This window comes from Scyliorhinus torazame, chromosome 14 (genome assembly GCF_047496885.1).
Source record: "Scyliorhinus torazame isolate Kashiwa2021f chromosome 14, sScyTor2.1, whole genome shotgun sequence".
Lineage (NCBI taxonomy): Eukaryota > Metazoa > Chordata > Chondrichthyes > Carcharhiniformes > Scyliorhinidae > Scyliorhinus > Scyliorhinus torazame.
The window spans coordinates 82,457,284-82,473,683 of record NC_092720.1 but is presented as its reverse complement, the minus strand read 5'-3'; the positions used below and the strand labels follow the sequence as shown (position 1 = coordinate 82,473,683).

At 51.0% G+C, this 16,400-nt stretch overlaps 1 protein-coding gene across 1 annotated transcript in view; it reads right to left on the bottom strand.

Annotated features, from left to right (window-relative positions):
* LOC140389853 (transient receptor potential cation channel subfamily V member 6-like) overlaps nt 1–16,169 on the bottom strand; it is a 54,713-nt gene extending 38,544 nt beyond the window's left edge. The window contains exon 1 of the mRNA XM_072474430.1: nt 16,105–16,169. Coding sequence (XP_072330531.1) covers nt 16,105–16,139 — 35 coding nt within the window. The 5' untranslated portion in view covers nt 16,140–16,169. The remainder of the gene's footprint in view (nt 1–16,104) is intronic.
* Between the last annotated feature and the right edge of the window lie 231 nt (nt 16,170–16,400).

The window sequence follows — 16,400 nt, the reverse complement described above, 5'->3', positions numbered from 1 at the left end:
ATAGAATTCAGCGGCTTCCGCCTCTACGTCCTCCCTAACCTGTGCGCTCCACTAATCCTCAGCCTGGACTTCCAATGCAACCTCCAGAGCCTAACTCTGAAATTCGTGTGTGGCCTCGCGACCCTAAAGGTCGACACACCTTCACTCTTTGCCAATCTACCAATCTAACTCCAGATTGTAAACCCGTCGTCACCAGGAGCAGACGGTACAGCACCCAGGACAAGACCTTCATCAGGTCCGAAGTCCAGCGGCTGCTTCGGGAAGGCATCATCAAGGCCAGCAACAGCCCCTGGAGAGCTCAAGTGGTAGTAGATAAAACTGGGGAGAAACACCGAATGGTCGTGGACTACAGCCAGACCATCAACCGGGACACGCAGCCTGACGTGTACCCCCTCCCACGCCTATCTGACATGGTTAACCAGATTGCGCAGTACCGGGTCTTCTCAACGGTAGGCCTGAAATCCGCCTACCACCAGCTCCCCATCCGTAAATCGGACCGTCCATACATCGCCTTCGAGGCAGATACCACTTCCTTAGGGTCCCCTTCAGCTTTGAGGCAGATACCACTTCCTTAGGGTCCCCTTCGGCGTCACAAACGGGGTCTCGGTCTTCCAAAGGGAGATGGACCGAATGGTCGACCGGTACGGGTTGCGGGCCACCTATCCGTACCTAGACAACGTCACCATCTGCGGCCATGATCAGCAGGACCACGACGCCAACCTTGCTAAATTTCTCTGCACCGCTACTCTCCTAAACCTCACTTACAACAAGGAGAAGTGCGTGTTCAGCATGAACCGCTTAGTCATCCTCGGCTATGTGGTCCAGAACGGAGCTCTGAGGCCCGATCCCGACCGCATACACCCCCTCATGGAGCTCCCCCTCCCCCACTGCCCCAAGGCTCTCAAATGCTGCCTGGGGTTCTTTTCGTACTACGCTCAGTGGGTCCCAAACTATGCGGACAAGGCCCGCCCAATCATACAGTCCACCCAGTTTCCCCTGACGACCGAGGCCCAACAGGCCTTCGCCCGGATGAGAGCTGATATTGCCAAGGCCACAATGCACGCTGTAGATGAGACACTGCCCTTCCAAGTAGAAAGCGACGCATCAGACGTCGCCCTTGCTGCCATCCTCAATCAGGCAGGCAGGCCCGTGGCATTCTTTTCCCGCCTCATGCCTCAGAAATTCGGCACTCATCCGTCGAAAAGGAGGCCCAAGCTATCGTTGAGGCTGTGCGGCATTGGAGGCATTACCTGGCCGGCAGGAGATTCACTCTCCTCACTGACCAACGGTCGGTAGCCTTCATGTTCAACAACACACAGCGGGGCAAGATCAAAGATGAGAATCGAGCTCTCCACCTATAATTACGAGATTATGTATCGCCCCGGCAAACTCAACGAACCTCCAGACGCCTTATCACGCGGTACATGTGCCAGCGTACAGGTAGACCGACTCCGGGACCTGCACAACAGCCTTTGTCACCCAGGAGTCACACGGTTGTACCACTTCATTAAGGTACGAAATCAGCCCTACTCCGCCGATGAAGCAAGGACAATCACCAGGGACTGCCAGCCGCACTTCTACCGGCCAGACCGCGCGCGCCTGGTGAAGGCCTCCCGCCCCTTTGAACGCCTCAGCATGGACTTCAAAGGCCCCCTCCCCTCCAGCGACCATCGCACATATTTTCTCAGTGTGATCGACGAACACTCCAGATTCCCCTTTGCCATCCCATGCCCCGACATGATGTCTGCCACCGTCATTAAAGCCCTCAACACAATCTTCGCTCTGTTCGGTTTCCCCGCCTACATCCACAGTGACAGGGGATCCTCATTCATGAGTGATGAGCTGCGTCAGTTCCTGCTCAGCAGGGTTATCGCCTCCAGCAGAACGACAAGCTATAACCCCCGGGGAAACGGGCAAGTAGAAAGGGAGAATGGGACGGTATGGAGGGCCGTCTAGCTGGCCCTACGATCCAGAAACCTCCCTGCTTCCCGCTGGCAGGAGGTCCTCCCTGATGCACTCCACTCCATTCGCTCATTACTCTGCACTGCCACTAACAATACACCGTACACCGCATGAACGTCTTTTTGCCTTCCCCAGGAAGTCCACATCCGGGGTGTCGCTCTCTACTTGGCTCGCAGCTTCGGGAACCGTGCTTCTCTGTAAGCACGTCCGACTCCACAAGGCGGACCCGTTGGGGGAGAGAGTGCACTTGCTCCACGCAAACCCCCAGTACGCTTACGTGGCGTTCCCCGACGGCAGCCAGGATACTGTCTCCCTCAGGGACCTGGCACCAGCAGGTTCCACCCCCAAACCCCCTCCGCCCCCGGCGCCACCCTCCCTTCCCCCATCGCTCCCAACAGCAGCCCCCACCCCCCCCCCCCCCAGGACCATCCGTCCGTCCCCTGCCCACTTCCGACGATGAAGAGGATTTTGGCACGCTCCCGGAGTCACCATCGACCAGATCAGCACCAACATCACCAACACCACTGCGTCGCTCCCAGAGGGACATCAAGGCCCCGGACCAGCTAAACCTCTTACCGGTCCACCGGATATCAAAGGACATTTGTTTGCTCAAATCTCATAAATATTAACTCATTGCTGTATATAGTTATCCACCACCCCTGCCAGACTCAATTTTTAACAGGGGGTGAATGTGGTAAATCACTGTTGCACCTGTATTAGGTGATGTACGGTAGGACCTGTACTACAGGTTCACCGGTAGTCCCTGCCTGCTGGCTCCGCCCAGGAGGTGGGGTATAAATATGCGTGTCCTCCAGCCAGCAGCCATTTCGCCAGCTGCTGTGGGAGGCCACACATCTTATAGCAATAGAGGCTCAGTTGGATTCAACGACCGTCTTTTGTCCAATTGCTTGTGCCTCAGTACAGCTATTAGAAGCAGGGAAATTAAGGGCAGTTTCAGATAGTCGCCGAGCTAAATGGGAAAGCATTTTACTCCCGGCAGACAAAAGAATCCAGATAGTTAAAGATTCAACCCTTAACCCTGCGTCCATGATGGTTAAAGAAGGTACGGAGCATAATTGTGTGGAGGAGGTCGATGAGAGCGGGAGTGGCGGGATAACAGAGGAAGCCCTGGGAGGGGGAGATGTATGGGAATTATGTGTGGACGGGTCCCTGAAATATTATGAGGGGGTGCCCCGTACAGCATGGGCAGTGGTGAATAAAATAGGCACGGTACTAAGGGGAAGCCAGATTCTGGGGACTTGGTCAGCTCAGGTAGCAGAATTAATTGCCCTTACAGAAGCCTTAAGATTAGCAGCAGGAAAGAGGGTGAACATATATCCAGACAGCCGGTATGCTTTCCCGTACCAGCCCCGAACAGGCCCCGAATGTGGTGACTAGGGTTAGGGTTCATTTGAAGCCTACTTGTGACAATAAGCGATTTCCATTTCATTCGGAGTGATTCATGACTATATGTAGCTTGGGCTAGGCGAGGTTACATAACTTCATCAGGGGGGTACATGCAGCATGAACAGCACATACGAGACCTGGTAGAAGCAGCCAGAGCCCCAGCAGAAGCCGCCGTAATCAAAGTAGCCGCCATAAAAAGATACAAACCCGCAACAACAAGGCAATGCTTATGCCGATAGGGCAGCAAAGGCCCTTACCGAGCAGATCCCCGAGGGACCAGGGGAAGTAGTGTCACCCATTGCGGCACCTGAACCAGACCCCGACAGCATGGGACGTTTACAGGCAACAGCGGGGGAGGAAGAGAAAGAGGAGTGGAAGAGAGAGGGGGCAAAACACGATCCAAATGAAATCTGGTGAAAGGAGGGCCGGCGCATAGTTGCACCCAGGTGTATAAGGCAGACATTATTAAAGGTTTGCCATGGAATAGCTCACATTGGTAGGGACAAAATGATCGAACAAATATATAGGTGCTAGTGGTGGAAAGGGATGGGTCGAGAGATAGAAATGCACTGCCTGCAGTGTATAGTCTACGCCCAATGCGAACCAGGGAAATCCCCATAAATAAGAATGAGGTTTCAGCCCAGACCGCAGGGGCCATGGGAGCAACTGCAGTTCGATTTCACCGGACCACTCCCGCAGTCACAAAATAAAAGATACTGCTTAGTTATTATAGACAGATTCACCCGGTGGGTGGAGGCATCCCCCTGCAGGGATTGGACAGCAGGGACAATGGGCAGGATATTGGCAGAAGTAATTCCGTGGTGGGGAGACACACTGCAGCTACATTCAGATCAGGGCACTCATTTCACGGCCAAGGTAATGAAGCGGGCTTGTGCCCTGCTAGGAGTCAAACAGCGATTTCACGTCCCGTATCACCCCCAGAGTTCCGGCATGATTGAAAGGACAAACCAAACCCTTGAGAACGGTCTGACAAAAGCTTTAGTAGACACAGGGCAGGGTTGGGTAAAGCTTTTATCCGCCGTACTCATGAAAATGCGAGCCACAAGGGCAAGAGGGACAGGACTGACACCATTCGAATTAATGACCGGGAGAGCTATGGCATTCCCAGAGGACATTGTAACAGGGGGTGCAGAGAGCTGTAATGCAAGAGAGAGAGTGTTTAAATTTATCAGGCTCCCAGCGGAGCAGCTGCACAGTTTAAAGGGAGGAGTGATAGACACACAGAGAGTGAGAGATTGGGAGAAAGAAAGGGATTGCATCCGCAGCCAGACCCCAAAGGCTGGGGACAGTCATGATTAAGGTACTTCCAGAAAGGGCAGGCTTACAGCCCAGATGGGTGGGACCGCATGGAGTGATTGTTGCAGGGGATACATGTGCCTTAATTGAAATGAAAGACACGCCGAAGTGGAAGCATTATACTCAAATTAAAATGTACAAGGAACCAAAGGAGGTCTAACTTATGAGGAGTTCATACCATCTTTTGTTGTCCGTGGATACGCCTAGGACAGACCTGGGAGGCACCCACAGTATTCATCAGCGACCACACATGCTTGCACCCGGGGCAATATGTGCAACTCCCCACAGAAGGAATGGGGGAATGGATAAAGAAACCGACCACGTGGATCTCGGAGAGGGTCACACCGGACAGCCATTAAACCCAAGTGATCACGACCGTATGGGGAAGGACGGTGGTAGAGCGCACAGTTTTGGTACCCCTTGAAAGACCCGGTACACCCATCAGACTAAAGGATCCAGGCTGCGATTGGGCCAAAAGCAATTGGGGGACAAACACCATTAAGCGACCCACAGGATGGCACTTTCTGAAGACACCTGCAGGAGGAGGGTGGTTTGCCACCCCTTCCGACTTGGGACTAAAAACTGAACTGGACACTGAAGGACATTTGCTCATAAAGGGGATTCATGATGTACACACGGGTTTGGGAATGTGGGGATATACATGCAATGGAACAGGATCACAAGGGGAAGCTTGGGTATTTGGTCCGTATTTAAATATAACAGCCGGATGTGCCAGTCTGCCCCCCTTTGTGTGGGCGCCTGGCCTTGGAGGGTTGTACTGTCAGGAATATTGCACACATGAAAGATTCTACAATCTCAGCACTTGTGAATATCAAAAGCCCACGAAATGCCCCCATGTGGTTGAACATTCCCCGGACGGATTAGTTAGGATTGGGCAGCCAAAATTTCTGCTACATGATGTCACCATGGTGTCGCTAGAAGTCACATATAATGCTACAAGGTTATTGGACATTTTGCGCTCCAAATGCTATGATCACCCTAGTGCTATAATTTGGGTAGAGACCAGACTGCAGGAAGCCATAGACGACTATAGCTAGAGGATCGCCCCAGAATCAAAGTTATACAGGCGCAACAAACGCAGTACCCTAGGGGACGTTGGCGGGTTGTTTGGCAGCGCACATTCTGTTATGAATTCAGCACAGTTAGTGGAGGCCAGCAGTTATGCCTCCTGGGTAGCAGCCGAAGTAGGAAAGGGGCTGCAGTACGGAGCTTATGGGACTGAATATGCACTGACTGCCATAAACCTACAAGAAACCTACCTAGTGCGAGTCTTAGATATGCTATCAGCAGGAATAATTAACACCACAGAAGAGCAAGCGAAAGGCAGGGCATGCGATGCATTGGCAAGGGATGCAATTGACGGTATCAAAGCTGACATCACAGACTTACGATTTGGAACCATCCCGTGGCATCTGTTCGCCTCCCTACACAGGCTAAATCTCTTAAATTTACATAGGGACAGGCATGAGCTTGTGGTCACCAGGCCAGGCGATGAACCAATTGAGGGACGGATGAGATTCATAATGGCAGTCCCTCAGGAAAGTCAAACAAAGGGCACGTTTGAGGACAGTTACAGGTTTGAATCCCTGGGGACAGTACAGGAGGGCTGGGTTTATCGAACTGGATTCAGGGGGTACATTGCACACAGCGAAGGTTTTGCATACTTAAGCACTGCGGAGTGCTGTTCAGAATCAATACATTATATCGTGTGTGCATGTAAAACCCTCGAGCCCCTGTCTAATACCAGCAAAGTGATAGTCAACATACTACCTTTACGGGAAGCCTTCAAAGCTATACAAGTGGGGCCGACACAGTGGTGCTTCACAACGCCGGAGACGGAGGGCATCTCAGCGGGTTTACTCTGTGATAGCAGCCATAGCTTCTGTTTGCAAGTCACAGACTCATTGACAGTGGGAGAATTTCACCTGCGAGGGAGCACATCAGGGTATTTATTCGGAGCCTGGTGGGACGATTCCCTGTACATTGCCAAGACACCGGGCAGTATAATTCGTGAGGCAATGAAACGCACCACAGAATTAGGCCAGGATTACACCAGGCAGTCTGCAGAACAAACTAGCAAGGAGAGAATTCAGGTGAACTTAGCGCTCCAGACTGCCATCAGGATAGGACTCTCAGGGGCACACCACTGGTGGGACATATTCGGAGGGGGTCGTTCAGCAGGCGTACGGGAGACAGTGAGGTTAGGGATAACCCTGTACTGATATGGGCAACAGTTATGAGCTGCAAGCAAAGAAAGGCAGGGGAAAGGCCAATTGCCCCTCAGTACATCCCAATGGTATTCGTCCGAGATGGGGGAGAGGAGGAGAAAGGAGTGGCTGGAATTTACAGCCATGTTGTTTAGGGCACATTCCGTGGGACCGGAGGGCTGGCCACCCGATGGGATCAGGTGCGGTCGGTGTCTTCAAAAAATAAGTAAAACGGTAGGAAGTCACCCATGGGCGAGCAGGCATGATAAAGCCACAAAATAGCTATAAAATATGTTTTTAATCAAAGGAAGCACACAGAGAGAAGGGAGTGTTTAGATGGCTTTCTTGGGTATGTAAATTACCAAGAGCCATCAGGGGGGAGTGCTAGCGGAAGAAATTGCTGTATGTGTCAGGATTGGTATAATAAAGATGTCTCAAAGCATTGTAATAGCACAGGTCAAAGGCAAACCAGCAGGCAAGGGGTTAAATATATACCAAGGGAAAACCAGCAAGCAAGGGTTAAAGTCACCCACATTGGAAATGATTTAATCATCTCACAGGGCATTTGAATATGAAAAGGGATACACAGGAGGTCCCAGTAAGTCTAAGGGATCCATTGGATTGGATTTGTTTATTGCCACGTGTACCGAGGTACAGTGAAAAGTATTTTTCTGCGAGCAGCTCAACAGATCATTTAGTACATGGGAAGAAAAGGGAAGAAAAGAAAATACATAATAGGACAACACAAGGTACACAATGTAACTACATGAGCACCGGCATCGGATGAAGCATACAGGGGTGGAGTGTTAATTAGGTCAGTCCATAAGAGGGTCATTTAGGAGTCTGGTGACAGTGGGGAAGAAGCTGTTTTTGAGTCTGTTCGTGCGCGTTCTCAGACTTCTGTATCTCCTGCCCGATGGAAGAAATTGGAAGAGTGAGTAAGCCGGGTGGGAGGGGTCTTTGATTATGCTGCCCGCTTTCCCCAGGCAGCGGGAGGTGTAAATGGAGTCAATGGATGGGAGGCAGGTTCGTGTGATGGACTGGGCGGTGTTCATGACTCTCTGAAGTTTCTTGCGGTCCTGGGCCGAGCAGTTGCCATACCAGGCTGTGATGCAGCCAGATAGGATGCTTTCTATGGTGCACCTGTAAAAGTTGGTAAGGGTTAATGTGAACATGCCGAATTTCCTTAGTTTCCTGAGGAAATATAGGCGCTGTTGTGCTTTCTTGGTGGTAGCATTGACGTGGGTGGACCAGGACAGATTTTTGGAGATGTGCACCCCTAGGAATTTGAAACTGCTAACCATCTCACCTCGGCCCCATTGATGCTGACAGAGGTGTGTTCAGTACTTTGCTTCCTGAAGTCAATGACCAGCTTTTTAGTTTTGCTGGCATTGAGGAAGAGATTGTTGTCGCTGCACCACTCCACTAGGTTCTCTATCTCCCTCCTGTATTCTGACTCATCGTTATTCGAGATCCGGCCTACTATGGTCGTATCGTCAGCAAACGTGTAGATGGAGTTGGAAGCAAATTTTGCCACGCAGTCGTGTGTGTACAGGGAGTAGAGTAGGGGGCTAAGTACGCAGCCTTGCGGAGCCCCGGTATTGAGGACTATTGTGGAGGAGGTGTTGTTGTTCATTCTTACTGATTGTGGTCTGTTGGTCAGAAAATCGAGGATCCAGTTGCAGAGTGGGGAGCCAAGTCCTAGGTTTTGGAGCTTTGATATGAGCTTGGCTGGGATTATGGAATTGAAGGCAGTACTGTAGTCAATAAATAGGAATCCAATGTAGGAGACCGTGTTGTCGAGATGCTCTAGGGATGAGTGTATGGCCAGGGAAATGTTGTCTGCTGTGGACCGGTTGCGACGGTATGCAAATTGCAGTGGATCAAGGTATTCTGGGAGTATGGAGGTGATGGGCTTCATGATGAACCTCTCGAAGCACTTCATTACAACTGAAGCCAGGGCCACCTCTTCTAGAAGTTAAATATGTTAAGCACAAACCCATGAACTTGTATTGTTCTGAATGATTCAGTGACGTCAATGTCATGTTAGGTACACCGGTATAACACTGGCTGCAACTGGATGCAGCATAGATCAAAAAGATACTCCAGACCTTGAAGTTAGTTCAATCAGGTTTATTGAACGAATAGCACAGTTAGCACAGTTCTCTGTGAGTTTGACTCTCTGCTAACTTAAGTGTGGTTATTCTGTCTGACTGAACCAGACTAGCTCTTAGCCACGTGCGGGAGGTGTGAGATTGTAACAACACCCTTGACTGACTCTCTAGATGTTCATCAGTGGAAAGAGGCGGAGTGTGAGTGCCTCGTGTCTTTAATAGGCACACCCCTGAGTATCCTGCCTGCTTATTGGTCATGTCCTGTTTTCTGTGTCCATTAGCTACTTGTCTGTATATCATTATGTGTGTGTCTGCATATCATGACATCTCCCCTTTTTTTTATGTTTGGATGACTTATATGAATGTAGTTACAAGAATAGGCCAATATTAACATATATACATGCAGTGGATGTGAACATATGTACATGTGAAAACAGCTGTCTAATGCGCGAACACAGAACAAAGCAAACAGAACAAATGTTCATACGTCCAGTCTCTGTGGCTTGCGTCTGATCCTGGTTGACCGCCAGAGAGGTGGTGGTGCGGACGACAGCGCCTTGATGGGCGGGATTGAAGCCTGACTGGTGGCCTCGTGAGTCGAGGTATCAGGAGGTGGCAAAACAACAGAAGGAAACGGAGAAGAATGTGGTTGTGAGCAGGCAACTTTGCGCAGTGCCCGTCTGTTTCATCGCACAACAGAACCATCAGCCAGATGCACAACATACGAGCGGGGGGCAGCCAATCGAACAACGACAGCTGGAGCTGACCAGCCTCCATTGGGGATCTTGACTTGAACAGTGTCTGACGGGGATAACACGGGCAAATCGGTGGCATGAGCATCATAGTCCTGTTCCTGCCAGTCTCGGAGTTGCTGCACCTTCTGCAGCACCGGGAGGTGATCCAGGTTGGGCAAGTCTATGACTGGAAGTGTCGTTCGCAGGTCCCTGTTCATCAGGAGTTGAGCCGGCGACATGCCAGTGGACAGTGGGGCCGCCCTGTACTCAAGCAGCACAAGGTGAATGTCAGGCGCAGAATCCGCGGCTTTGCAGGTGAGCTGCTTCACTATGTGCAGCCCTTTCTCAACTTTTCCGTTTGACTGCGGATAGTGTGGGCTGGAAGTGACGTGTTTGAACTGATACGACTGGGCAAACAGAGACCATTCATGGCTGCTGAAGCACGGGCCATTGTCACTCATGACAGTGAGTGGGATACCATGCCTGGAGAACGTCTCCTTACAGGCCTTGATGACGGTCCGAGACGTGAGGTGTGAGAGCTTCACGACTTCAGGGTAATTGGAAAAGTAATCAATGATTAACACGTAATCACGACCATTTGCATGAAAGAGGTCGATGCCAACCTTGGACCACGGAGAGGTTTCGATTTCATGCTGCTGAAGTGTCTCCTTACTCTGCGCTGGCTGGAAGCGTTGACAGGTCGCACGGTTAAGGGCTATGTTCGCGATGACCTGGCTGATCCCGGGCCAGTAGACAGCCTGCCTGGCTGGCGTCTGCACTTTTCCACACTCAGGTGGCCCTCATGGATTTGACGGAGCACCAAGCTCTGGAGACTGTGTGGAATTACAATCCGGTCCAGTTTGAGGAGGATACCATCAACCACCGTAGGGTCATCCTTTACATTGAAAAATTAAGGGCACTGCCCTTTTTACCAGCCATTGGCGAGGTGTTGCATAACACACTGCAAGAGGGGGTCCTTGGCTTTCTCCTCACGGATACGAATCACCTTCTCATCAGATGCCGGGAGAGTGCATCAGATGCCGGGAGAGTGCTAGCACACAGCTGCACCTGTGACTCAACCTGTGACTCGATTTGCCGGATGACGTCCAGTGGTTCACTAGGCACGCTGATGGAGCGGGACAGTGTATCGGCAATGATGAGCTCCTTGCCAAGCATGTAGACCAGGTCAAAGTCGTATCTTCTGAGTTTGAGGAGGATGCGCTGCAACTGAGGCGTCATGTCATTAAAGTCCTTGTGGATAATGTGGACCAGGAGCCTGTGATCCGTCTCGACTGTGAATGTCGGAACGTAGACATAGTCGTGAAACTTGAGAATGGCAGTGAGGAGGCCGAGGCATTCCTTCTCGATTTGTGCATACCTTTGTTCGGTGGACGTCATTGCCCTTGATGCGTCGGCAACCGGTGCCCAGGATGAAGTGTCATCACGTTGCAGCAGGACCGCACCGATGCCATCCTGGCTCGCATCTGTCGAGATTTTCGATTCCCTGTCTGGGTTGAAAAATGCCAATACGGGTGCAGTGGTGAGCTTGGCTTTCAGCTCCAACCACTCTGCCTGATGGGCCGCCTGCCACTCAAAGGCAATGGACATCTTCACTAGGTTTCGTAGGGCCGTGGTGTGTGAGGCCATGTTTGGGATGAGCTTGCCCAGAAAATTGACCATGCCCAGGAAGTGCAATACCGCCTTCTTGTCTTCCGGGACCTTCAGGGCTGCGATGGCCTTGACCTTGTCTGTGTCGGGGCACATGCCCTGCTGAGAGATCTGGTCTCCTAGGAACTTGAGTGTCGACATGCCAAAGCAACATTTGGCCCTGTTCAGCTTCAGGCCATTAGCATGGACACAGCGGAATACCTGCTGGAGACGGGAAACATGCTCCTCAGGGGTTGTGGACCATATGATGACGTCGTCCACGTACACACGAACCCCTTCGATGCCCTCCATCATCTGCTCCATGATGCGATGAAATATCTCCGACGCCGAGACGATGCTGAACGACATACGGTTATAGCAGCACCTGCCAAACCGTGTGTTGAAGGTGCAGAGCCTTCTGCTGGACTCATCCAGCTGGATTTACTAGAATCCACGTGACGCATCTAACTTCATGAAAAACCTTGCATGTGCCATCTCACTGGTGAGTTCCTCCCGCTTCGGGATGGGGTAGTGTTCACGCATTATATTCTCGTTGAGATCCTTGGGATCAATGCAAATGCGCAGGTCTCCATAGGGTTTTTTAACGACCACCATCGAGCTGACCCAGTCAGTTGGTTCGGTTACCCTGGAAATGATCCCCTGCTGCTGCAGCTACTTGAGCTTTTCCTTCAGGCGCTCCTTCAGCGGAGCCAGGACCCGGCGTGGTGCATGGACCACTGGCTTGGCATCAGTTCACAGTAGGATCTTGTACCGATATGGCAAAGTGCCCATCCCGTCAAACACATCTGGATACTGAGCGAGGATGTCGTCAATGCCAGCTTGAAGATCCACATTGGAGGATGTCATTGAATAAACCCACTTCACCAGGTTTAGCTTTTTGCAGCATGCGCGCCCAGTTGGGGTGCCCTGTTCAGCTTGACAATTTCAAACCTTAGCCGTGCATGGATGCTCTGGTTGGAGATGAGTAAATGGCAGGACCCAAGTGCCATGATGGCATTACCGTTATAGTCCAGGAGCTGGCAGGCTGCTGGAAGAACCTTGGGGGGCTTCTGGATGCATTTGAAGTTTGCCTGTGAGAAGAGGTTGGTAGAAGCACCCGCGTCCAGATTGAACTGGATGGAGCAGTGGTTGACCTGCATCACCGCACGCCATTCGTCCTCCGAATCCACAGCGAGGATGGACTGAATGCAAGATGAGTTAGGTGTGGCATGTTCAAGTGTAGTAATGATGTCCACTCGGTAGGCGGACTCCAGGCACTCGTCCTCTGGATCCATTGTACTGCCAGGATCAGAATCCTGTAATCGTCGTTGCACATTCTGGACGTGTAGTCATCGGAATTGGGAGTGCTGGCCTCTGACTGGCGGTGCAGACCTGCACAAGGCTGCATAGTGTCCAGTCTTCCCGCAGTTTAAACCTCACCTGCCTCTTGCAGGGCAGTGTCCCTTTAAGTGGGCAGTGCCTCAGTTCGGGCACGTCATGACGTCGGCGGCATGACACGGTGTACGTTGTCGCACATGCACAGTGCGGTCGGCAGACGTCTGCACCTGCACTGTGTGGGTGTCGGCCGCTTTGTTGTCCCATTCGCATCGCGCATGCGTGGGGCTCCGGGAAAAGCACGCAAGATGGCCGCTGTCTTCAATGCTAAGGCGCTGCATCCGGGAGATGGCCTGTACACTCTCTGCCTCGTGGGAGGCAAGTTTCTAATTTTCAGCCGATTTGTATTGGGAATACCGATTTTATGCGTGCTCATGCACCGTACATGTTTCAATCGCAACTGGCAGGGTCATATGCTTGATTTTCAGTAGCTGCTCTCTCAGAGGATCAGAGTGAACTCCAAACACGATTTGTTCTCTGATCATGGAGTCAGCAATATCACTGAAGTTGCAGGACAGTGCTAGCAGGCGGAGGTTAGTTAAGAAGGCACTGAAAGATTCATCTTTACCTTGAAGACGTTGTTTGAATATGTAGCACTCGAAGATTTCATTGGTGTCCACTTCACAGTGACAACCGAACTTGTCCAGGATGGTCTGAAACTTTGTCTTGTCCTGGCGTTCGGTGAAGTTAAACGAGTTGAAGAGTTCGATGACTTGATCACCCGCTGTTGAGAGGAAAAGTGCGATCTTTCTTGCATCAGGCGCAACCTCGAGGTCTGAAGCTTCAATGTGCAGCAGAAACTTTTGCTTGAATATCCGCCAGTTGGCACTGAGATTGCCGGAGGGCCTGACTGGTGAGGAGCCTGAATCTTCTCCATGGTGCCGGGATACATTTGCTGATCATCATGGAACGGGCTGAGGTAAGCACCTTAAATTAGTAGTCTCCTGGTATCATGTTGTGTTATAACACTGGCTGCAACTGGATGCAGCTTAGATCAAAAAGATACTCCAGACCTTGAAGTTAGTTCAATCAGCTTTATTGAACTAATAGCACAGTTCTCTGAGTTCAACTCTCTGCTAACTTAAGTGTGGTTACTCTGTCTGACTGAACCAGACTAGCTCTTAGCCACGTGGTGGCGGTGTGAGATTGCAACAACATCCTTGACTGACTCTCTAGATGTTCATCAGTGGAAAGAGGGGGAGTGTGAGTGCCTCGTGTCTTTTATAGTCAGATCCCACCCCTGAGTGTCCTGCCTGCTTATTGGTCATGTCCTGTTCTCTGTGTCCATTAGCTGCTTGTATGTATATCATTATGTGTGTGTCTGCATATCATGACAGTCAATACCTGCTTGTGACTCTGAAGAACTTTAAATATATATGCATGTAATTCTGAGGACAGGCAGAGCTGACCTTTGCGAGCTACAGGATAGTCGCAGAATCTATCTCTCCTGTGTGCACACAGTTATTCCAAATTAAACTAAGTTTTGCCAACACCACGTGGTCGAGAACAGACTTTGAGGTTTTTCTTCCCTCCAACACCAGGTCAGTGATCCACTATTACACACTCCTGTCTTGGTACTTCCACCCCACAAAACCTGCCCACAGTAAATTTCCAAATTTCCAAAGCTACAAAATAAACATAATTTTAGCCATGTACTCCACCCTTTGTTTACAAGATCATTATGGATAACAAAGGGCAGCACGTTAGCATAGACGTTAGCACTATGGCTTCACAGCGCCAGGGTCCCAGGTTCAATTCCTGCTTGGGTCACTGTCTGTACGGAGTCTTCACGTTCTCCCCGTGTCTGCGTGATTTTCCTCCTGGTGCTCCGGTTTCCTCCCACAAATCCCGAAAGACGTATTATTAGGTAATTTGGACATTCTGAATTCTCCCTCTGTGTACCCGAACAGGCACTGGAATGTGACGACTAGGGGCTTTTCACAGTAACTTCATTGCAGTGTTAATGTAGACCTACTTGTGACAATAAAGATTATTATTATTATAGCTAACCCAGCACATCCAGATTGACATGCATATTAGTAGCAGGAGTAAGCCATTCGGCCCCTTGAGACTACTCCGCCATTTGATAACATTGCCTACATTATACCAGTGACTACAACTCAAAAATGCTTAACTGGCTGTAAGGTGATTTGCAACATTGTGAAAGGTGATGCATAAATGTAGGTTTTGCTTTTCTTTCATTACATCTGCATGCATTCAGCAGAATGAGTGTAGCAATGGTCAAATTGGGAGGCCCAATGCTGATTCTCGAAAGGTAATTGATCACAGGACAATCAACTGATGTCAGGAAATTGGCGTTAAAGAAACACTACATTAAGAAAATAATTCAACTCCGTAGCCAATAAAACATTCCCAATCTGACTTCTCTGGAGCCAACCCACAATATATCATAAATACCATCTGCTCCTTGTATGCTAATGACGCTATCCCCAGGATTTGCAGATGGCCCGAGATTCTCCCCTACCCGGCGGAGCGGGGGATACCGGCGGGATGGAGTGGCAGGAACCATTCCGGCGTCGGGCCGCCCCAAAGGTGCGGATTTCTCCTCACCTTTAGGGGCCAAGCCCTCATCTTGAGGGGCTAGGCCCGCGCCGGAGTGGTTGCTCCGCCGCCGGCTGGCAGGAAAGGCCTTTGGCGCCACGCCAACCGGGGCCGAAGGGACTTCGCCGGCCGGTGGAAGTCCGCCCGCCTGCGCAGGGGGAGGTCACTTCCGCATCGGCCATCGCGGAGGCTATGGCCGACGCAGAAGGAAACGAGTGTCCCAAGGCACAGGCCCGCCCACGGATCGGTGGGCCCCGATCGCGGGCAAGGCCACCGAGGGGGCAACCCCCAGGGCCAGATCGCCCTGCCCCCCCCCCCCCCCCAAGACCCCAGAGCCCACCCGCGCCGCCAGTCCCGCCGGTAAGGGAGGTGGTTTGATTCACGCTGTCGGGACTGGCATGACAGCAGCGGGACTTCGACCCATCGCGGGCCGGAGAATCACCGGGGGGGCCCCGCCGACTTGCGCGGCGCAATTCCCGCCCCCGACGAATTTTCGGTGCCGGAAAATTCGGCGGCCAGCGGGGGCGGGATTCACGTCACCCCCTGCCGAGCCGGGTCGGAGAATCCCGCCCCAGGCATCTACCAGCAGCTAAGGAAAAATATGCAACAGATTGATTTGCTGCTCTGACTTATTCAGAGAAACAAATTTCAACCACCCAGTCTTTTTCAGCAGGCAACTGCAAGGTGATTTCATAAAAGCATTATTTTTCATGAATTAAAATTATTCGTTTAATTTACCTTGTTGTGTCATTCATATCCATTGTGACATGCATGTGGACTTTGGACAGTTCAAGGTCCCAGTGAAATCCTTCAAAAGTGAAAAGGCAAGTGTAAACATTTGCTTTCAGAATGAAAATTGAAAGGTTTGCCCATGCTCAACCTGCTTATTTGAGTTCTGCACAACCTCCAACATATATGATTGAGCATTCTGCGATAAGAACAGTAAACATTTAATTTTAGTGTTTTCATTTTAATGTAGAATAATATGATCATACATCCTCTTAACCAGGATGATAGGTTTTACTTAGAATGCC